At 35.9% G+C, this 24395-nt stretch overlaps 2 protein-coding genes across 2 annotated transcripts in view; one reads left to right on the forward strand and one right to left on the reverse strand.

The window, feature by feature from the left end:
• Nucleotides 1-22399, reverse strand: part of ADAMTS20 (ADAM metallopeptidase with thrombospondin type 1 motif 20) — a 144190-nt gene extending 121791 nt beyond the window's left edge. The window contains exons 1-4 of the mRNA XM_007471614.1: nucleotides 22143-22399; nucleotides 7530-7613; nucleotides 6882-7006; nucleotides 5484-5524 (exon numbers count right to left, since the gene is read on the reverse strand). Of these exons, the coding sequence (XP_007471676.1) occupies nucleotides 5484-5524; nucleotides 6882-7006; nucleotides 7530-7613; nucleotides 22143-22355 (463 nt within the window). The 5' untranslated portion in view covers nucleotides 22356-22399. The remainder of the gene's footprint in view (nucleotides 1-5483; nucleotides 5525-6881; nucleotides 7007-7529; nucleotides 7614-22142) is intronic.
• Nucleotides 1661-2236, forward strand: LOC103068424 (60S ribosomal protein L10-like). The gene is made up of 3 exons (XM_007471615.1): nucleotides 1661-1740; nucleotides 1837-1999; nucleotides 2084-2236. Exons 1-3 carry the CDS (start codon nucleotides 1661-1663, stop codon nucleotides 2234-2236), a joined length of 396 nt encoding a protein of 131 aa, XP_007471677.1.
• Nucleotides 22400-24395: the final 1996 nt, after the last annotated feature.

The following is a 24395-nucleotide window of genomic DNA, read 5'->3' on the forward strand; positions in this document are numbered from 1 at the left end:
TTAAAAGCTTTTGCACAGCAAAGGAAACCATAAACAAGACCAACAGACAACCCTCAGAATGGGAGAAAATATTTGCAAATGAAGCAACTGACAAAGGATTAACCTCCAAAATATACAAGCAGCTCATGCAGCTCAATAACAAAAAAACAAACAACCCAATCCAAAAATGGGCAGAAGATCTAAATAGGCTATTCTCCAGAGAAGATATACAGACTGCCAACAAACACATGAAAGAATGCTCAACATCATTGATCATTAGAGAAATGCAAATCAAAACTACAATGAGATATCATCTCACACTGGTCGGAATGGCCATCATCAAAAAATCTAGAAACAATAAATGCTGAAGAGAGTGTGGAGAAAATGGACCACTCTTGCACTGCTGGTGGGAATGTGAGCCACTATGGAGAACAGTATGGAGGTTCCTTAAGAAACTACAAATAGAACTACCATATGACCCAGCAATCCCACTACTGGGCATATACCCTGAGAAAACCATAATTTAAAAACTGTCATGTACCAAAATATTCATTGTAGCTCTATTTACAATAGCCAGGAGATGGAAGCAACCTAAGTGTCTATCATTGGATGTATGGATAAAGAAGATGTGGCACATATATAAAATGGAATATTACTCAGCCATAAAAGAAACGAAATTGTGTTATTTGTAGTGAGGTGGATTGACCTAGAGTCTGTCATACAGAGTGAAGTAAGTCAGAAAGAGAAAGACAAATACCGTATGCTAACACATATATATGGAATCTAAGAAAAAAAAATGTCATGAAGAACCTAGGGATAAGACGGGAATAAAGACACAGTCCTACTAGAGAATGGACTTGAGGATATGGGGAGGGGGAAGGGTAAGCTGTGACAAAGTGAGAGAGTGGCATGGACATATATACACTACCAAACGTAAAACAGATAGCTAGTGGGAAGCAGCCGCATGGCACAGGGAGATCAGCTCAGTGCTATGTGACCACCTAGAGAGGTGGGATAGGGAGGGTGGGAGGGAGGGAAACGCAAGAGGGAAGAGATATGGGAACATATGTATATGTATAACTGATTCACTTTGTTATAAAGCAGAAACTAACACACCATTGTAAAGCAATTATACTCCAATAAAGATGTAAAAAAAAAGCAGTGTAAAAAAAAAAAAAAAAAAACTTCAAAAAACAAAAAAAAAAAAAAAAAAAAAAGAAAAAGTTGGGCTAGCTATAATATTGCCAGACACAGTACTTTAAACATAAAGCTATACTGACTTTATTTTCTTTAAAAAGCATTATTAGAGATAAAAAAAAAAGTCACTGCACAATTGTAAAAGGTTCAATTCAAACTTATATATGCCTAATAAGTTAGCCTGAAAATAGATGAAACAAAAAATTTGAATACTGTAATTGTAAAAATTATAATGTAAAATTGAAAATGGATAGAGTGATGGAGATATATTCATGTTTCAAGTAAGTGACCTAGTAAGCAAAAAATTAGTAAATATAATATATAGTTGATTTGAACAACATAATTGGCAAGTTTGATTTAACAGGCATATAGAAACCTGTATACCATAGTTAAAGAATGTACATTCTGTTTAAACATACATGAAACATTTTTTTTAACTGACCCCATAATAGACCATATAGGTAATACCAAAAGATTTCAGAGAATGGGTATCAAGCCGACTGTGCTCTTTTCCCCATGGGGGCCCGGTGCGCAATGGCTGCAAACAGCAGCCTCCTCGGTAATGTATGCAGCCTGTTGCCTGTATGGGTTGCCCTAAGGAACCTTGGAGACAGCCCTTTCCAGTGGACATTAATGACTGGCATGCTGTCCCCAATCTAGGCTCCAGACAGGTATGCGTGGTGCCTTTGGAAAGCCCCAGGGCACAGTGGCCAGGGTCCACATTGGCCAGGTCATAATGTCCATCCGCACCAAGCTGCAGAACAAGGAGCATGTGATTGAGGCCCTCCGCAGGGCCAAGTTCAAGTTCCCTGGCCGCCAGAAGGTATGTAGTGCTACAGCCTTGTTCTCACCTTTCCCTGCTCCTGTCCCCAGGCCTCCTGACTCAGCTGTTTCTGTCTCTCTCTAGATCCACATCTCCAAGAAGTGGGGATTTACTAAGTTTAATGCAGATGAGTTTGAAAACATGGTGGCAGAAAAGCGGCTCATTCCAGATGGCTGTGGGGTCAAGTACATCCCTAATCGTGGGCCCCTGGACAAATGGCGGGCCCTGCACTCGTGAGAGCCTTGGCGCTGCCCCCTCCCTACCTATGCCCACCAAAAAACTCTACTTTCTTTTCCCTGAAAAAAAGAAAAAAAGAATGGGTATCGTATAGATCATGTTCTCCAACTACAGTGAAATTAAATTAGAATTTAATAAACAAAAAACAGTAAGTCTCAATATATTCATAAAATTTTAAATGCATTTCTAATTATAAGTCAAAAAAGAAATCATGATGAATTTATACATACTTAGAATTTAGAATTTTAAGTGACATGAAAAATACCTATCAAAATTTGTGGGACACAATAAAATGATACCTTGAAGTAAATTGATAGTCTTAAACAATAAAATTAGAAAAGAAAAAATCCTGGATGTTACTGAGCTAACAGTCAGTTTACATTATAAATAGAACAGCATGAGTAAATTGGAAAGAAAAGGAGAGAGAGAGCAGAAATTAATGAAATAAAAAAGAGATTGAAAGCAAAGAGTTGATCCTTTAAAAAGACAAATGCAATAGACAATATTCCAGTGAAATTGGGCCATTATAAAGAAGTGTAAATAGATAATATCAGAAATAAAACAAGGCAGAAGTATAGCTATTGACAGAATTTAAAAGAAAGTGCTATGAGAATAATTTAAGCTAATTAATTTTACTACTACTAAAAGAAATATCTAGAAAAACACACTTTTTAAAATACCTTCAAAAAGATTTTTTTTAAAGTCTGATTACCGTTGGAAAAATCAAATAGTTAAATATCTTTCCACAAAGGAAGGATGAAACCCAGATGGTTTTCTAGATGGGATCTCCCATGCTTTCAAGATATACATCATTCCAACATTATATAAAATCTTCCAGAGAATGGGAAAAGAAATAATACACTTCTAACAAATTCTGTATGGTGAATAAAACCTTGGTATCAAAATTAGACAAATATAATCAAAGGAAGATCATTTCACTCCTGAAAATATATGCATGGAATGGAATCTAGCAGTGTGTTTAAAAAAAAAAAAGGAAAAACCTTGATCAAGTTTGGTTTAGTGTTACAAAACTCATAAAAGGAATTCACAGGATTAAATTAATTGTATGATCATTTCAATATCTGCACAATTTTTTAATAAAAAAGCATACATTTTTTAAGTCTCAGAAAACTATGATGATAAGTTTATCTGCCAAGAACCTATGTCAAATATTACTCCTAATGGTGAAACTGCACAAGTATTCCTTTTAAAATCCAGGAAAAAAGGCTACCATCATCATTTCTATTCAACATTCAACAAGGTTTTTGTCTTGCTTTAAGACAAAAGAAAGAAAAAGAGAAAAATGAGAGAAAGTTACAAGGATTAAAGAAGAGGGGGAATAATAGCCATAATTCACAAGTGATATAAATATCCACAGGTAAATTATAAGGATTAATTAGAGTAATGAATCAGGTGGCTAGATTTAAAATCAATATTCCAAATAATCTAATGCATTTCTCTCAATCAACATCATAGACCATACACTAATAAAAGAGGTAAATGAAAGTTGTGCATGACCAGCTTTGAAAGAAAATATTATATACTACTGAAAGAAATTTTTAGAAGACCTTCATAAATAGACAGATAATTGTTTTATAATTATTTGACATGCTGGCGTAAAATTTTTATGGAAGAGCAAAGGTCCAAGAAGAGCCAAAATACTCTTGAAGAAAATTAGATGGAGTTATACATCCTATGAATTATGATGATTTATTACATAGCTATAAAATTTGAACTAATATGAAATTGGCACATGGACTAAATAAAAAGTATTGATTAATGAAACAGCGGGATGATTTGCACATACCAGTGCAAGCAGAAAATTTATATACGGCATTGCAGGTTCTAATGAAAGGAGGTAAACTAGTCAATGCATGATCTAAGGACACTGGACATTCACAGAGAAAAGAACTTATAAAACTAGATCCCTATTTGATACCACATCAAAAAAATTATGCCAAATGGTTTCGAGATTTAAATGTGAAAAGACAAATTTTTAAATATTTACAAGAAAACAGGATAATACACTCAGACTTTTGAGCTACAGAAGGCTCAGAAGGCTATAATTTCTTTAATAAGATACAAAATTGCTAAACCTAAAATTATAAATTCAGCTACAGCATACATTTTCACACACACAAAACAATTAACACTAAGGAACAAATTATTAACAGATATTTACAATACATATAAACCAAAAAGGGTTTGGTATCAAGAAGTTATAAAGAACATTAAAAGGCAGTAAGAAAATGAAAAATACCACAGCAGAAAAATAGGCAATGTTTTCTTTATTTCTTTCATTCCTCTCCAAAAAGGAAATATAAATGACCAGTAAATATATAAAAAGATGTCCAAACTCATTAGTGACCAGGGAACTGAAAATTATTGCTATAATGAAATATATTAAATTTAGATTGGCAAAAATGAGAAATTTGAAGATCCTGGTATTAATAGTGATATAATCAAAAACGAATGCTTATACACTATGGATTAAAGGTATAAATTGGTACCACTTTAGAAAATAATTTGGTATATCTTATAAAGTTAAACATGAGCACATTTAATAGCATGCAATTCTAACCATAGGAATATACCTTAGCTCTTATAATAAAGTTCATAATAGAAAACAGCTGGAATCAGCCCAAATATTCACTGACAGGATATAGATATGTGAACTGTAGATGAAATATTGTACAGCAGTGAAAATGCATGAACTAAAGCTCAAAAATAAGCATAATCAAGCAATTTCTTTTAGGAATATATACTATACAATAAAACTATTTTTCAAAAGATGGAAGGAACTGCCACATACAAAATTCATGCTATTGGTTACCTCTTGGGGAAGTGCAAGGGAGAGAGTAAGGACTTAGCACAGGCCATAGAACAGTACCAATAAATTTCTAATTCTTAAATCTGGTGGTGGATTCATGACTACTTTTTTTTTTTTTTGCTTTAAATTTGCATATAAGTTTTTAATGTACTATTTTGCATGGATCAAATATTACACAATAAAACACTTTAAAATGTCAAGCTCTGCATAGCACTTGATATTTAGAAATTAATTGGTACATAAATATTAGCTCTTATTATTCTTTAAAACTTAGAGCAGAATCAAATAATAGTGACACTAACCATTAATTAATAATCAAAATGATTGTGTAAATTAAAAGGAAGATAACCGAAACATCATTTTAAATAATTCAGTAAACAATTATATAAGCTATATTTTATTTACCAAATAACTTACCTAATGTGTCACATTTCTCTCTAGCTCCACAAATGTCTTCCCTTAAAACAAAAGATTTTGAAGCATTTTCAGAAAATATTTTTGCAACATGCCAAAACAAAGATAAAGAAGCTTTAACTATGACATGACTATTACCCTAATGACATGACTATTACCCTAAACCTAGAGTAATGCACCATTTTTGCATATCAATAAGCAGTAGGTGCTATATAAAAGTGACTGCTGTGAACAGCTGAAGCTTAACCAAGTTCAATGAAAAGCTTTTCTAAGTGTATTTTTCTCCTCTCTGCCTTTATTTATGCAGTAGTATATGTAATATACTCTTGATGTTTCAATGCCTTTATGAACTTCAGCTATTATTCTCAGCTGCAAAATAATGATGTTCTCAGATGTTACCAAGTTGCTTAAATTTTTTCCTTCTTAAATCACTTAGTCCCTAAACATTCATTATGACAGTTCTCTAGTCTCCTTCCTCATGGTCTCCTCTTACAGCCCTTTTCCTCCCTCCCATCATTAATCTGTTATCTTCAGTCTTTGCTGCTTGGCCTCTAACTATAACCCAGGGCAGAACCATGGATTGGTAATAGAATACTCTGTATAAATTTGAGTCAATTCTGTTTTAGTTTAGAAAGGAAATAAAGCACATGGAAAATATGCCAGCTGTTTTACATGGACTAAAGGTTTTCATTTCAGGGTTCTAGAAAGCCAAAATTTCTCTGAGTCTGACCCTCAAGCAAAAGATTTTTCCCCCTTGGCCAAGCAACCAACCGAAACAAACAACAAACTCGGGATCTAAATATTCTGGTAGCATGACTGTTGCTGAAACAAAGATGTGAATTAACAATGTATAGTGGTACATGTAAAATGGATACTCATTTTATAATAGCGGCAGCTGCATATAAATAAATAGGTTTGAGAAAAACCCTAGCAAAAGCAGCCCGGTAATTAAGTCATGCATTGAGCGTCAAAACAAGGAGCAGATAGATATTTTTAAGTATAGGGCGTCCAAAATAAATTCAAAGGCTTTCTTTTACAAGCGATTTAAAGGTCAAGTTAGGGAAGAAACAAGACGTGTTCTCAGTTCCATAACTATATTAATTTCCAAGTAATTTTCCTGATTCTTACTCTGTCACTAATATAATAAGGAAATCATCTTGTTTATGTCAAACCATTACTTAGCAACCTAACGTTGCTACTTTCCTAAGGAATCAGGCCAGTGTTCTGGTCTGAAAAAAACAGAAGAATGCTTTCATTCAATGGTATTTTTTGCAATACAAGGTCTCATAGAACATTTCTATGTATTATCGATAAAGAATTAACGTAAGAAGAAATACTGGTGATCATGCAGGAGATAAAGGGTAAACAATTTCATTGCAAGAGTTATTTCTAGAACTGTACCTAGTGATAAGAACAGCAGTATCATGGTGGGATGGGTGGGCATCATCTAGAACATTCTGAGTTTGCTGCCAGAAACAGAAGTTGCGTAACGTGGTAGCCGCATTAAAACTGATGACTGGTCCTTCCTACACACAAAAAATCAGCAATTTAACATTACGACAAAATATTCATGGCCTTTTTCCTTCCAAGCTGGTCAATGTTCATGCAATTCATTAAATAGCATTTTCACAGGCAAATGAAGAAGTGGTATCATCTCTCCCTCATATCTAAAACATATTTCAGCAATACTTAAAACACTGTGATCAAAACAGAATCAAATTAGACCTTCCAATATTTGGGATTGAAAAGCTAACTTTTGAAAATTACTATATTTTAAATCTTTCAACAGTAGGATTATAAAAGTGAATACCTGAATGTTTTCAACCTTAAATTTTTAAATTGTTTATTAATTTTTGTTACTTCCTCTGTTGTCATTCCATTTTGTTTCCATCACAACAGAAAAAGTTAACCCCATTCCTTTTCAAATCAAGTTTTGTAATATACATTTTTAAAATATCTCATTTCTAATAAGGGTTTCATGATCTCTCTCTATATTCCCGCTCAGAGCCTACTACAGCTAGGATTACTACTTTTAGAACTGTTTCTTACCTGTTCATCATGAATTATAACTAATTTTACAATTACTATGTTTATAAGATTTCCAATACTTGAGTCCTTGTAGATCGCTGCAACCTGCAAGGAAAAAAAATATAAGATTAGATGCCTAAAATTAACACCTTTTCTCAAAAGTAAATTGAAACCAGTCTGAGCCAGAGCATCAATTCTCCAATTTAGCTGCACACTGGAATCTCCTAGGGAGCTTTTCACAAATCCCTAAGCTCAGGCCACATCCCTTATCAATTAAATCAGAATCTTAAGGGTTGCGACCCAGGCATCAGCATCTTTTAAAATTCCCTGGCTTTTTAATGATTCCAATGTGAAGCCAAGTTTGAGAAACAGTATCCTATATCTTGCTACTGAGATTCACTCATTGATCAGCAGCATCTGCTTCACCTAGAGCTGATTAGAAATAAGGAATCTCAGGCCCCACCCTGGACAGGTGAGTCAGAATCTATATTTTAACAAGATCCTCAAGTGATCTGAACACCCATTAGAGCTTGGAAAATACTGTCCTAGATAATTCAGCAAAAAATTCACTACATTCTGTGTCACAATCCACAGTTTATGTGTCCACAATACACCATAAAAATAAATATATAAGGTTTACCTGTTCTTTCCTGGCAGTTTTACCCAATCTTTCTGCCATGATTGCATATTTTCAACTCCGAATATGCTTATGGTTTTTAATTGTTCACACACTAGAATCCACGGAGACAAATTCATCCAGAATCGCACAAACAGCCATAGGAGAGGTCATGCTTCACAATCTGGTCTTTCATTCTCCAAAACTGGAGAATGCAATTCTAGGAGGCACTCTGCATGGGCTTATAGTGAAGGTGCCATCCAATTCACTAATTCATATCCTCATCTTGTAGCCACCGTAGAGGCTTCCAGACAGCAGGAGAGTATTCCATGGCCAACACCTCTGCCTTGCACTCCTTACATCCTTTAGATATAACCTTCTGGACCTGGGCCACCTGTGCCATGAAAATTGCTTCTGAAATGTGGATCACCATCTCCTGAACCACTGCCCAAACCAAGACAGCAGAATTGGAGGTGCGCCTTTTCTTGTTTATTTAAATAATGTTTAGCAACTATTCCTTCCTTCGCTGGCTATAGACCCAGAGACAGGGAAGAGGACATGGTCCCTGACCTTGTGGAGCTTAACAGTTTCCTAGAAGTACCAGTAGTGAAGCCCTCACCCTATCAGCCAAAGTTGCTTCAACACAGTGAATAATATGACTGTTACTGTTGCTTCTAATGCCACACGGAGAACCACCAGAACCAGAGCCAAAAGCAACTCTGACCCTATAGGGTCAGCGTGAGCTTAAATACACATTCCAGCACCTTTCCTATTGTTTTAGCTGTGCAGCCACAAATACAGGTTTGCTATCTTTATCTGCAGTGATGCCTTTGGTTCTAGCATTTTTTGGCAAGAGTGATGGTCACCACAGTGGAGTTGAGAGTAAGTACAGTTAAGACAGGGACAGGCAGATTACTGGCTGTTTCAAGCTGGTCTGCCAGCACTGCAGTATTGCTCACTTTAAAATCGGAGCTGTGGAAATCTATGGCTGAATTGATTAATATATATTTTAAAAGTTGCATGGAAAATGAATATATATTGTAGAAAACAAATTATATCCATATTTGTGATTTCAGAGTTATCTTCTGATCATGTGAAGTTAACAGTAGATGCTTTAACCAAGTCAAATTACAAGGTAAACAAAGTACCTCAAAGGTATGCACAAAGGCTCTTTTCCTCTAAAAATAAAAACCAGTTGTGAAGACCTGTCACAGGCCATCATGCATTGCCAGTAGCTCAGAGAAAAGAGCTTAGGCGCTGTAAAGTATCTAAACGGCTAATTACTCTACTCATTGCCTGAACTATGTTGACTACAAATGACAATCTGGCTATTGTAATATTAGCTATAATATATATAACCACAAATATGTTCTGTTTCAGAAGGAAACAGACATGGCACCTTTATTGAAAAGTGACCAACCTACCAGCTGGAATTTGGAAACATATTCCTCCCAGTGTTCTGACGGTACATTTTTAAATATATTACTACAACAAAATTTCTTTAAAATGTAACATTAGGGAAAAGATAATTCAAATTATTATGTAAGATGGGCAATGTTATGAAGCAGAGTCCTTCAAATTAAACAGGCCCAGGTTCAAATTCTAACTTCCACTTGTTGATAACACCTACTTACCAAGCTGCTATAAGGATTAAATGAGATGGTGTACAAAAAGCATTTAGATCAGGGCCTGGGTCATAGTGATCTATGATACCTATTATTACTACTTTCAGAAGAAAAGGCATATGTTATATATAATGCTAATTCTAGTTCATTTTTTTCAAATTTCAATAGTTATCATAGAATGGCAAACTGAAAGCAAAGGATCCAAGAGCACAGTTTCATTCTTTCTTTCAATATTTATTGAATTATCTGTTGCCTGTCAAATACTGTGTTGCTTGCCTAATACACAAATGAATGAAGCATCATCTCTACTCTTAAAATATTCAGTCTTCCAGGGGTAAAAGGTATAAAAACAGATGGTTCAGTTTAAATAATTATTCATATACACCCCAAAATGGCATGTGTCCTCAAGAAGGTCATCTTGGGCTTCCCTGGTGGCGCAGTGGTTGAGAGTCCGCCTGCCGATGCAGGGGACACGGGTTTGTGCCCCGGTCTGGGAAGATCCCACATGCCGCGGAGTGGCTGGGCCCGTGAGCCATGGCCACTGAGCCTGCGCATCCAGAGCCTGTGCTCCACAACGGGGGAGAGGCCATAACAGTGAGAGGCCCGCGTACCGCAAAAAAAAAAACAAATAAAAAGAAGGTCATTTTGCTCATTTAATTGGATGCACCTCCTATTGTTTTATGTATTGATCTTTATAATCTATGTGCTCACACTCTATACATACATACCTTTTACAATATTTGGATATTTAGAGGTGCTTTTATTGAATAACTATTCAATTAAGCTGAATTGTGAATCAGGCAGATGAATGACCAGAAGGCCCACTTGTTACTTCGGAGGCTTTCCCAATTAGCATGCACAACACGCTTCTCTTATTCCTAAAACTACCACCCCATATTAGGTCACCATAATGGTAGGGTATCCATGTTTGCTACTTCCTCATAAATACATAACTAGAAATAATATTTATTGAATGTTTACTGTGTTTGTGATGTGATCTAAGTTTAAATGTATTAATTCATTTAGTAATTCTCACAACAAATCCTATGAGCTAGAAACTATTGTATCCATTTTACGGATGAGAAAACTAAGGTACAGAGAAGTTAAGTAACGCACTCAAGGTTAGGTGGCTGGTAAGCAACAGAACAATTTCCATCCAAGGCAGTCTAGCTTCAGCTCTGACTACTTTATCTGATCTTATGGAGCTTCAGCATTCTACCCTAAGTATTTCCTAATTAGTTCTTGATACAAAAGTTATTTCAGAACCCTGATGTGGTTCATGCCCTAGCCCCTGACACTGTCCTGCTACAGTCACTTGAGCATGGCCTCAGAAGTCCTACACAGTCAGGAGACGTGGGTTTTAGTTCTAGCTCTTATCAGTTACAAGCCAGTTGTCTAACTATAGAAATGGACGTATCTACTTTTTGTCTCAATACCACAACTACATTGAGGCACTGAGCACACTCAGTCACAGTGCCCTGGTGTGCTGGATTAGTATTTACCAGATGCTGTTGGGGAAGGGGTGTGAGAACATTGGTTTTAAAGAACAAAATCATTCCACAGTTTGAGAAAAGTTGAGTAAAAAAATTAAACAGATGCCTTCATGGAGTCTTGAATAGGCTAACATATATGCATAAATATTAAATCTATAAGAGAGGTATTACATGCAGCATCTCACACAACTACTTGGCCAAGTCCTCTTTTCCCCTTCATGGAACATGCCGAAGGACGAGTATCCCATCCCAGACTACACTGTAGGAACTGCTAGATTAGATTCCTAAGGTACCTCTTCTGTTTTATAAAACCATGGAATATTGTTAAATTTTACTGTAATCACTCCACTTTAGAGTGCTATACATTAGAACTTTTATTGATCCAGTTAAAATGTATTCAATCTTTTATTCTTTTTTTTATCTTTTTAAAAATTTTCATTTATTTTTTTACACAGCAAGTTCTTATTAGTTATCCATTTTATACATATTAGTGTATATCTGTCAATCCCAACCTCCCAATTTATCCCACCACCACTCCCACCACCACTGTTCCCCCTTAATGTCCATACGTTTGTTCTCTACATCTGTGTCTCTATTTCTGTCCTGCAAACTGGTTCATCTGTACCATTTTTCTAGGTTCCACATATGAGTTAATATACGATATTTGTTTTTCTCTTTCTGACTTACTTCACTCTGTATGATAGTCTCTAGATCCATCCACATCTCTACAAATGACCCAGTTTCATTCCTTTTTATGGATGAGTAATATTCCATTGTATACATGTACCACATCTTCTTTATCCATTCGTCTGTCGATGGACACTTAGGTTCCTTCCATGACCTGGCTATTGTCAATAGTGCTGCAATGAACATTGGGGTGCATGTGTCTTTTTGAATTGTTTTTTTCTGGGTATATGCCCAGTAGTGGGAGTGCAGTGTCATATGATAATTCTATTTTTAGTTTTTTAAGGAACCTCCATACTGTTCTCTATAGTGGCTGTATCAATTTACATTCTCACCAACAGTGCAAGAGGGTTCCCTTTTCTCCACACCCTCTCCAGCATTTGTGGTTTGTAGATTTTCTGATGATGTCCATTCTAACTGGTGTGAGGTGATACCTCCCCGTAGTTTTGATTTGCATTTCTCTAACAATTAGTGATGTTGAGAGGGTTTCATGTGCTTCTTGGCCATCTGTATGTCTTCTTTGGAGAAATGTCTATTTAGGTCTTCTGCCCATTTTTTTATTTGTTTTTTTTTGTTTGTTTGTATTTTGTGGTACACAGGCCTCTCACTGTTGCGGCCTCTCCCACTGCAGAGCACAGGCTCCGGACGCGCAGGCTCAGCGGCCATGGCTCACAGGCCCAGCTGCTCCGCGGCATGTGGGATCTTCCCGGACTGGGGCACGAACCCATGTCCCCTGCATCGGCAGGCGGACTCTCAACCACTGCTCCACCAGGGGAGCCCTGTAAAAGCTTTTAAGAATCATTAGATCCCATTTGTTTATTTTTGCTTTTATTTCCATTACTCTAGTTGGTGGATCAAAAAAGGATCTTGCTGTGATTTATGTCAAAGAGTGTCCTTCCTATGTTTTCCTCTAAGAGTTTTATACTCTCCACTCTTACATTTAGGTCTCTAATCCATTTTGAGTTTATTTTTGTGTATGGTGTTAGGGAGTGTTCTAATTTCATTCTTTTACATGTAGCTGTCCAGTTTTCCCAGCACCACTTATTGAAGAGACTGTCATTTCTCCATCCTTGCCTGCTTTATTATAGATTAGTTGACCACAGGTGCGTGGGTTTATCTCTGGGCTTTCAAACCTGTTCCATTAATCTGTACTTCTGTTTTTGTGCCATTACCATATTGTCTTGATTACTGTAGCTTTGTAGTATAGTCTGAAGTCAGGGAGTCTGATTCCGCCAGCTCCGTTTTTTTCCCTCAAGACTGTTTTGGCTGTTTGGGGTCTTTTGTGTCTCCATACAAATTTTAAGATTTTTTGTTCTGGTTCTGTAAAAATTGCCATTGGTAATTTGATAGGGATTGCATTGAATCTGTGGATTGCTTTCGGTAGTATAGTCATTTTCACAATATTGATTCTTCCAATCCAAGAACACGGTATTTCTCTCCATCTATTTGTATCATCTTTAATTTCTTTCAGCAGTGTCTTATAGTTTTCTGCATACAGGCCTTTTGTCTCCTTAGGTAGATGTATTCCTAGGTATTTTGTTCTGTTTGTTGCAATGGTCAATGGGAGTGTTTCCTTAATTTCTCTTTCAGATTCTTCACCATTTCTGTATAGGAATGCAAGAGATTTCTGTGCATTAATTTTGTATCCTGCAACTTTACCAGATTCATTGATTAGCTCTAGGAGTTTTCTGGTGGCATCTTTAGGATTCTCTATGTATAGTATCATGTCATCTGCAAACAGTGACAGTTTTACTACTTCTTTTCCCATTTGTATTCCTTTTATTTCTTTTTCTTCTCTGATTGCCGTGGTAAAACTTCCAAAACTACGTTGAATAAGAGTGGTGAGAGTGGGTACCTTTGTCTTGTTACTGATCTTCGAGGAAATGCTTTCAGTTTTTCAACATTGAGAATGATATTTCCTGTGGGTTTGTCATATATGGCCTTTATTATGTTGAGGTAGGTTCCCTCTATGCCCACTTTCTGGAGAGTTTTTATCATAAATGGGTGTTGAATTTTGTCAAAAGCTTTTTCTGCATCTATTGAGATGATCATATGGTTTTATTCTTCAATTTGTTAGTATGGTGTATCACAGTGATTGATTTGTGTATATTGAAGAATCCTTGCATCCCTCGGATAAATCCCACTTGATCACGGTGTATGATCCTTTTAATGTGTTGTTGCATTCTGTCTCCTAGTACTTTGTTGAGGATTTTTGCATCTATATTCATCAGTGATATTGGTCTGTAATTTTCTTTTTTTGTAGTATCCTTCTCTGGTTTTGGTATCAGGGTGATGGTGGCCTCACGGAATGAGTTGGGAGTGTTCCTTCCTCTGCAATTTTTTGGAAGAGTTCGAGAAGCATGGGTGTTTGCTCTTCTCTAAATGTTTGATAGAAGTCACCTGTGAAGTCAACTGGTCCTTGACTTTTGTTTGTTGGAAGATTTTTAATCACAGTTTCAATTTCATTACTGGTGATTGGTCTGTTCATATTTTCTATTTCTTCCTGGTTCAGTCTTGGAAGGTTATACTGCTGTAAGAATTTGTCCATTTCTTCTAGGTTGTCCATTTTATTGGCATAGATTTGCTTGTAGTAGTCTCAGGATGGTTCATATTACTGCAGTTTCTGTTATAACTTCTCCTTTTTCATTTCTAATTTTATTGATTTGAGTCCTCTCCCTCTTTTTCTTGATGAGTCTGGCTAATGGTTTATCAATTTTGTTTATCTTCTCAAAGAACAAGCTTTTAGTCTTATTGATCTTTTGTTTTCTTTGTTTCTATTTCATTTATTTCTGCTCTGATTTTTATGATTTCTTTCCTTCAGCTAATTTTGGGTTTTGTTTGTTCTTCTTTCTCTATTTCCTTTAGGTGTAAGGTTAGATTGTTTGAGATTTTTCTTGTTTCTTATGGTAGGCTTGTATTGCTATAAACTTCCCTCTTAGAACTGTTTTTGCTGCATCCCATAGATTTTGGATCATCGTGTTTCCATTGTAATTTGTCTCCAGGTATTTTCTGATTTCCTCTTTGATTTCTTCAGTGAGCTTGGGTATTTAGTAACATATTGTTTAGCCTCCATGTCTTTATGTTTTTTACGTTTTTTTCCCTGTAATTCATTTCTAATCTCATAGTGCTGTGGTCAGAAAAGATGCTTGATATGATTTCAATTTTCTTAGTTTACTAAGGTTTTATTTGTGATCCAAGATGTGATCTATCCTAGAGAATGTTCCATGTGCACTTGAAAAGAAAGTGTAATCTGCTGTTTTTGGATGGAATGTCCTATAAATATCAATTACATCTAGCTGATCTATTGTGTCATTTAAAGCTTGTGTTTCCTTATTAATTCTCTGTTTGGATGATCTGTCCATTGGTGTAAGTGACGTGTTAAAGTCCCCCACTATTATTGTGTTACTGTTGATTTCCTCTTTTATAGCTGTTAGCAGTTGCCTTATGTATTGAAGTGCTCCTATGTTGGGTGCATATATATTTCTCATTGTTATATCTTCTTCTTGGATTGATCCCTTGATCATTATGTAGTGTCCTTCCTTGTCTCCTGTAACATTCTTTATTTTAAACTTGATTTTATCTGATATGAGTATTGCTACTCCAGCTTTCTTTTGATTTCCATTTGCATGGAATTTTTTTTTCCATCCCCTCACTTTCAGTCTGTATGCGTCCCTAGGTCTAAAGTGGGTCTCTTGTAGACAGCATATATGTGGGTCTTGTTTTTGTATCCATTCAGCGAGACTGTGTCTTTTGGTTGAAGCATTTAATCAATTCACGCTTAAGGTAATTATCGACATGTATGTTCCTATGACCATTTTCTTAACTGTTATGGGTTTGTTCTTGCAGGTCCTTTTCTTCTCTTGTGTTTCCCACTTAGAGAAGTTCCTTTAGTGTTTGTTGTAGAGCTGGTTTGGTGGTGCTGAATTCTCTTAGGTTTTGCTTGTCTGTAAAGCTTTTTATTTCTCTGTCGAAACTGAATGAGGTCCTTGCCAGGTAGATTAACCTTGGTTGTAGGTTCTTCCCTTTCATCATTTTAAATATATCATGCCACTCCCTTCTGGTTTGTAGAGTTTCTGCTGAGAAATCAGCTGTTAATTTTATAGGGGTTCCCTTGTATGTTATTTGTCATTTTTCCCTTGTTGCTTTGAATAATTTTTCTTTGTCTTTAATTTTTGTCAATTTGATTACTATGTGTCTCCATGTGTTTCTCCTTGGGTTTACCCTGCCTGGGACTCTCTGCACTTTCTGGACTTCAGTGTCTATTTCCTTTCCCATTTTAGGGAAGTTTTCGACTATAATCTCTTCAAATATTTGCTCAGGCCCTTTCTCTCTCTCTTCTCCTTCTGGAACCCCTATAATGCGAATGTTGTTGAGTTTAATGTTGTCCCAAAGGTCTCTTAGGCTGTCTTCATTTCTTTTCATTCTTTTTTCCTTATTCTGTTCTGTGGCAGTGAATTCCACCATTTTGCCTTTCAGGTCACTTCTCCATTCTTCTGCCTCAGTTATTCTGCTATTGATTCCCTCTAGTGTAGTTTTCATTTCAGTTATTTTATTGTTCATCTCTGTTTGTTTGTTCTTTAATTCTTGTAGGTGTCTGTTAAACATTTCTTGCATCTTCTCAATCTTTACCTCCATTCTTTTTCCGAGGTCCTGGATCATCTTCACTATCATTATTCTGAATTCTTTTTCTGAAAGGTTGCCTATCTCCCCTTGATTTAGTTGTTTTTCTGGGGTTTTATCTCGTTGCTTTGTCTTGTACATAGTCCTCTGCCTTTTCATGTTGTCTATCTTTTAGTGAATGTGGTTTTTGTTCCAGAGGTTGCCGGATTGTAGTTCTTCTTGCTTCTGCTGTCTGCCCTCTGGTAGATGAAGCTATCTAAGAGGCTTGTGCAAGTTTCCTGATGGGAGGGACTGGTGGTGGGTGGAGCTGTCTGTTTCTCTGGTGGGCAGAGCTCAGTAAAAGTTTAATCTGCTTGTCTGCTGATGGGTGGGGCTGGGTTCCCTCCCTGTTGGTTTGGCCTGAGGAAACTCAACACTGGAGCCTTCCGGGCTCTTTGGTGGGGCTAATGGTGGACCCTGGGAGGGTTCATGCCAAGGAGTACTTCCCAGAACTTCTGCTGCCAGTGTCCTTTTTCTCACAGTGAGCCACAGCCACCCCCACGCCTCTGCAGGAGACCCTCCAACACTAGCAGGTACGTCTTGTTCAGTCTCCTATGGGGTCACTGCTCCTTCCCCTGGGTCCTGATGCTCACACTACTTTGTGTGTGCCCTCCAAGAGTGGAGCCTCTGTTCCCCCGAGTCCTGTCGAAGTCCTGCAATCAAATCCTGCTAGCCTTCAAAGTCTGATTCTCTAGGAATTCTTCTCCCATTTCCAGACCCCCAGGTTGGGAAGCCTGACATGGGGCTCAGAGCCTTCACTCCAGTTGGTGGACTTCTGTGGTATTAAGTGTTCTCCAGTTTGTCAGTCACCCACCCAGAAGTTTTATTTTGATTGTGCCCCTCTTACCATCTCATTGTGGCTTCTCCTTTGTCTTTGGATGTGGGGTATCTTTTTTGGTGAGTTCCAGTGTCTTCCTGTCGATGATTGTTCAGCAGTTAGTTGTGATTCTGGTGCTCCCACAAGAGGGAGTGAGTGCATGTCCTTCTACTCTTCCATCTTGAACCAATTCCCCAATCTTTTATTCTTTAAGTATTTGTTTCCCTGGCATATAGAATTCATATTGCTTTATAGTAGGTCTCATAAAATAATAAACATTAATTCATAGATAATTAGCAAAAGGAAAAGAAATGGTATGAATTGTTTAAATAGTTTAAGAAAATCCTAGGCAAAATAAAGTTCATACAAAGCATGAAACAAATTATGTTGCTAGTAACTGACCAACTATTCTGAAATAATTTCCAAATAATGCTTCAGCAAATGTTCATACATGGCATGTTTAGAGACCACCTTCTTTATTATTTTAGCCATTTTTTAAAATTAAGATAATTGAAATATATCATTGTATTAGTTTTAGGTGTACAATGATTTGATATATGTACATATTGCAAAATAACCACTACAATAAGTTTGGTTAACATCTATCACCATACATAGTTGAAATTTTTTTTGTTATGATAAGAACTTTTCAGATCTACTCTCTTAGTAACTTTCCATATACAATACAGCATTGTTAACTGTAGTCACCATGCTGTACATTACATCCCCAGGAGTAATTTATCTTATAACTGTATATTTGTACCCTCTGACCACCTTCACCTTCAAAGTCATCTGTAAAGAACTGATTTTAACAAAGTGAACACATTTTGCTTACAGAGACCATTACTCTTATCAGAAAGATGTTTTCGTTTTTAAGTTAGAAAATGACATTCTGCATATGCACAAAGTAAATATGTGCAAAGAATTAAGAACAGGTAGAGCACTGAGTTGAAGGGAAAGGTAACATAAATGGTTGAACATAAAGTACGAAAGTAAATAATTAGTTTTTATTTTAGTGTGTTCGAAAATTTTCCCCATCCTAAATAACATCAGTAAAAGCAACTCAAAGAACTGAAAGCAATGATATTAAGTCAGTGTAATGTAGGTTAGGCTTTCTAGTTGATAAGTGTCTCTAATGGCAACTGTGTTTTAATAAATAGGGCTAATTCCTGAGAATCAAATGATGCTCTTGAAATTTACATTATTAAATCTGTAGCAAGGTGAATAGCATCAAGTCAAACCTTTGTAAACCCAAAGGAATGTGGAGTTTTCTGACACAGTATTTCCAAGATTAATTAAACAGTAAGTCATTGCATATCAAAATAAATCTGTTGAAAAAATAATAATGCATGTAAAATTACATTTTAACCTGATCATGTCACCTAAATTCTCTAAGGATAAAATTTTTGGAATAGCAAATAATTGAACATCTTTGCTCATTTAACACACACTTTTTTCATTAGATATACTATACACCACATATGTGCTCTTCCCAGCTAATTTAATGTTATTTCCAGAAACTCTTTGAATAGAGATCACTAAGCTATTTTTGCAACATGAGTAAAGCACTCTAAAAGGTGAATTAAATAACACAAATTATTTCTATATCACTGCACTCAGATGTTTTTAAACTGTTGAAAGCAAAGGAAAAGTTTGAGAAGAGAGCATCACTGTTTACTTTGTACAGGATGAGTAAGTGTAGATAATCCTCTTTCTAAATTATATATATAATCGATCTGCTCAATGCTGAAAGCATTCAGCAGTTTCCCCCACTATATCTGGAGCTCAACACAGAAACTCTTTCATCACTTTGAACTTTTCTTTAAATGGCTCTCAATCATATTCCAAGTCCAAATCACATATTCATGTCTTTTTCCTAAATTACTATGACCACAAAACATTACCAATATCTCGAGTGTGTGCTTGAAATGCAGTTAATGCCTTTTTAAAAATTAGGACAAAGGGCTTCCCTGGTGGCGCAGTAATGAGAGTCCGCCTGCCAATGCAGGGGACACGGGTTTGTGCCCCGGTCCGAGAAGATCCCACATGCCACGGAGCGGCTGGGCCCGTGAGCCATGGCCGCTGAGCCTGCGTGTCCAGAGCCTGTGCTCCGCAACGGGAGAGGCCACAACAGTGAGAGGCCCGCGTACCGCAAAAAAAAAAAAAAAATTAGGACAAAGTATGCAAAACTTGAATGCCTTCTTCTTCAACTGGAAACATCTGGGGACATTTATGTGGAGATAGTATTTCTCTTACTTCTTTAGAGCAATTTTGGAAATGGACTTCACAAGTGGAGATAAAACAAATTGGATTAGATTTGACTATCTCTATGTAGTGTGACCAACTGTCCCAGTTTGCTCAGGACTAAGGGATTTCCAGAGACATGAGACTTTTAATATTAAAACTAAGAAAGTCCCAGGCAAAACAAGAGTCTGTCAACTCTTTCTCCAAGTTTCTATTCACCTTTAACATGGTTTACATCTACAAATATAGCTATGACCTCTTTTTTTCACTAATAAAATAACAATAACTGTCCAGAACCATAAAGTCTGCTGACTTTCCTGCATCCTTATCTAAACATTCAACAAAAGAGAAAAAGAATAAAGAGAGCAAAATCCCCAGGTAATTTGAAGTCATCTGAAATTCGGCCTCTGAGGAGGAAAGAAAGTTATGTATAAAACCAAGACTACCTCAAAAGAGAGATTTACCCTCCTGAATTTTTCCTCCTGCCCCATCTGTATTTGGAATGTTCCCCTATTCCTCAACCTGTGGCAGTATCTCCCTGTGAAAGAAAGCTTAACACAAACCAACTGACTACATCTACAAACATCTCGTCTAAACTGAAATTGGCTCTCCTAGTGGGACTAAAAATTTAGGAAATGGTATGTGCATGCACTGGTCTTCTGTTTCAAGCAATCTCAGAAGCAGATTTACTTTCCATGAAGTCAGAATGTCGGCTTTGTCCTTGATGAACTCTGGCTTTAAAACTCCCATGGACACAAGGTACATCACAATATCTTCTAAACAGTGATTACATTGATTTTTATGTAAAATACAGATGACAAAACTTTTCAGAGGATGGCATCATCACCAAAACTGTATTTGAGAGCTATTTGAAAATTGTTCTTGTGTTCCTTGACTTCTTCTAGTCATTACTTCCAAAGCACTGATATGGGAGTTGTCATTTAACATGCTACAAAACCTGTTGCATTTATAAAATCTAATATTTTCCTTCAGTATCTCTATCCCCTCCCCAGTTTTCTTAATGAGTATCTCCTTTAACCATTTAAAATTGCCAAGCTTATCCCACACTGTTCCATATAATTGATATAATTTCCTACATATCAATCAACATCCTCCATGTCAATGTTCTCATTAGAATCCCTTCATAATGAGCATGCCACACCCATATCTAGATAATTATACATCTAGATAACTACTTCAGATTCGGAAGTTAAAAAGTCATCAGAATAAATCTGTATGTATAGCTCTGTTGTCATTTTAAAAATTCAACTCAAGTAAACAAAAGACATCTATACTGTACAAATTTAGGAAAATCATTTTGGATCATCTCTGGTTTTTGTCTGTTACAATGTCATTTATTCCAAAAAAAGTATCACTTTAATCACTTATTTACTCATTCTTTAACTAACTAATGAGTGCCCATTTCATACCAGATACTGTGTTTAGGCAGCAGAGATCATGTATTCTTAGCACTTGTAAGAATTTAAGATAAAATGTTATACGTAAGGAAAAAAACAAAGTCTTAGGATCTTTAAGTCACAATGAACTTAACTGGCGAGTTCTTGTTAAAGGAAATTTATAATAGCCTATATATGTGTCCTGGTCAAGTTTTTTCCACCAAGTAGGCCTGAATTCCCTACCTGTGAATAGAGATACTTCTAGCCATGAGATATGTTCCAATATACTGGATGAGTATAAATAGGGGACCATATAATTCATCAACTAAACCAAGATACTCCTAAGAATGAAAGAGGTACTTTTAGTAATTACTTCAAAACAGCAGGACTTAATCCAGCAATGTCCCAGACAGTAGGTATATGTGTGTATATATGTATATGGGTGCCTATATACGTGTATGTATATAGGACATAGAGTGCTACCACTAACACAGAACCGGTGTTCTTTACTGGCACTAGGATTCTATTCTAACGATACTGGCACCACCATTGCTCAAAGAGATATTAACATCAGCTCAAAAGCTCTTATAGCTACTGTGATCTTACACCCCAAATTTGCTAAAGCAGATCTATTAGTAATAGGTTATCCTTTTATTGCCATAATACTTTTATAACTTAAAATATCATGTGTCCCAATTTGATTTGGCAAATGCAGTAGTAGTAAAATTAGTATCCCCTCCTTCTGTGCAGAAATAAGATAAGGTTTAAAAATTCAGATTCAAAGGGCAAAAGATCAATTCTACTAAGATCTTCCCTGTCACTAGGGGGCAGAAGCCATTCATGTGATGAAGTAAATATTCAAGCAATTTCTGTAAGTGGCTTGTTTCAAAGATTTTAGATTTTTTAGAAAACTGTCCAAGTAAGAGAATGGGATACTTGCTATATACATCTATTTAAACTAAATTTCAATGAAATATTTTTGGCTTAAATATAGACAATTTGCTTACATCTAAAGTTTGTGAAAACATTTTAATTAAATGTGAAAAAATATTATGTTAAACATTTTAGGAAATACAAAGGACCCGTTAAGTTTACTTACAATTGACATTAGAGTTAGTACGTAGTGCTGCAAATTCTGTCCATGATGATGAACCATTTTAGCATCAGCTGTAACCATAATTTCCACGTATCTTGGATATGATAAAAAACGTTTTTTCCTGGAATGTAATTGACTTCTTTCATCTTTCAATGATATATTTTTTGAAGAGTCTCCTAAAACTATTTCCTCCTTTATATTAAGATCTTCATTCATGTCGCTGTAGTTATGAAAGGGTAAAGTGGTTTTCTTTATTTGACTTTCTGGTGGGGGAAGAATACAATAATGTGGAGTCATTAAGTTGGAGGTGACTCAAAATACTGCACAGAATAGAATAACCAAAAATATTGAATACTTACACACCTGCTTCCAATATGAAATAAAAGGACAAAAAGAAATTATTTTAAAGTGTTATACCATATTATCATAAGCATTACTACTCGTAATATAATGTTCACATTTTCATAGACTGCACTAACAAAACTGTATGTAAGTCTTATTTTAACAGCTATGACTATTCAAAACATATATTAACCACGGGGCAGAAAATAAAAACAAATCAAGGAGAACTTGTGTTTTTTTCAGTAGGTAAATTGGGTCCTCAAGCCACTGATTGCATCTAATCTCATTACAGAGAAATATTTTGTAGGATGAAACTTCATAAAATACAGAAAAGAAACATATTTTTTGTTATACAGCATGTGAAGAGCACCAACAGAAAATGAACCCATATAACAATAGATGGCTTTTCAAACCCAGGAAGTCAAAGGTTGATATAAATTGTATAATACTTGATTATATGAAATACCTGATTATTTTGATTACATTTGTTTATATATAAATACAGTGTTAAAACTGCTGAAACCTTAGGGATTATTATGGCAACTACTTGAAGCCCTATGCATTTATAAAAGTCACTTCTAAATTCTTATTAGTGCTAATGGAAAAAAATTCATAGGCAGCATAAGTGTTTGTCCTCTTTCTTTCTCTTTAAATTTATTCCTCTACTCTCTTTCTTATTTTTCTCTTATAATTGTTTAGTGAAACTATTTAGAACAGAAAAGTGGACCAAAGACATCAGGTAAGAAGAAATAAAAGGTCCTGAATAGCTCATAAGGCAAATCATCAATACCACAACAATTAAGATTTAGTTGTACTATAAGAATTAGACAGAATATAAAACTATATTACAGAAATAATTCATTTCACTTAAAATTAGCAGCAATCCTATGGTTGTAAAAAAAGAAAAAGTCCTTGAACAATGTTTCCACAGATGAACTACTTTTTCTAATTCTTAAAACCATCCTGCCTTTTAATGTTACTATGCTCTTAAGTTTTAAAATTTATCTCAGTGGGAGATTGTGGGAATCTGGCAAACTGAATATACATTCCTAAAACTTTGTCCTGCCATATTTTTCCTAGGGTGATTCAACCACCAAAATATCCATGACTAATTATTAGACCCTGGAGAAGATCCCAGATATATCTGATGAATACAAATCTCAGATTTATCAGAAAGAAGCTAAATATTCACATTTTGATTTATTTTTTCATCCACTTCATTCATTCAAAATAAACTTTCATTGACTACCTACTCTATGTCAGCAAACATTTAGAAACTGAGGAGCAAACAGCATATAATAAGGCTTACACTCTCGTGGGAAGAGAAAAAAATAAATGAACACATGTTGAAGCACTTAAAGTTATCTCAAATTTGTTCTTAAATAGCAATTCAACCAAAAGACAAAAAAGTGACTCAACCTTACCAAAACGGCTAAAACTTAAAAGACTGATAATACCACATGTTGGTACAGCCACTTTGGAAAACTATCTGGCAATTTCTAAGTTAAGTTACACATGTACCCCACGGCCCTGCAATTACAATCCTAGATACATACCTAAGAGAGGGAAAATATATGTCCACAAAACACTTGTATAAGAATGTCCATAGGGGCTTCCCTGGTGGCACAGTGGTTGGGAGTCCGCCTGCCGATGCAGGGGACACAGGTTCGTGCCCCGGTCTGGGAGGATCCCACATGCCACGGAGCGGCTGGGCCCGTGGGCCATGGCTACTGGGCCTGCACATCCAGAGCCTGTGCTCCACAACAGGAGAGGCCACAACAGTGAGAGGCCCGCGTACCGCAAAAATAAAAAAAAAAAATTTTTTAAAGAATGTCCATAGCATGACCAGCATAGAGACAAATGGAACAGAATAAAGAACCAAGAAGTAAACCCTCACATATATGGTCAAATGAT

This window comes from Lipotes vexillifer, unplaced genomic scaffold (genome assembly GCF_000442215.2).
Source record: "Lipotes vexillifer unplaced genomic scaffold, Lipotes_vexillifer_v1.1 scaffold964, whole genome shotgun sequence".
Classification (NCBI taxonomy): domain Eukaryota; kingdom Metazoa; phylum Chordata; class Mammalia; order Artiodactyla; family Lipotidae; genus Lipotes; species Lipotes vexillifer.

What these genes read in the sequence shown, in the direction of transcription:
- LOC103068424 (XM_007471615.1), top strand. Translation starts at nt 1,661, where the DNA reads ATGGGTATCAAGCCGACTGTGCTCTTTTCCCCATGGGGGCCCGGTGCG. An exon ending in ACAGCAGCCTCCTCGGTAAT is followed by an intron (nt 1,741 to 1,836) that starts GTATGCAGCCTG and finishes TCCCCAATCTAG; the next exon opens with GCTCCAGACAGGTATGCGTG. An exon ending in AGTTCCCTGGCCGCCAGAAG is followed by an intron (nt 2,000 to 2,083) that starts GTATGTAGTGCT and finishes GTCTCTCTCTAG; the next exon opens with ATCCACATCTCCAAGAAGTG.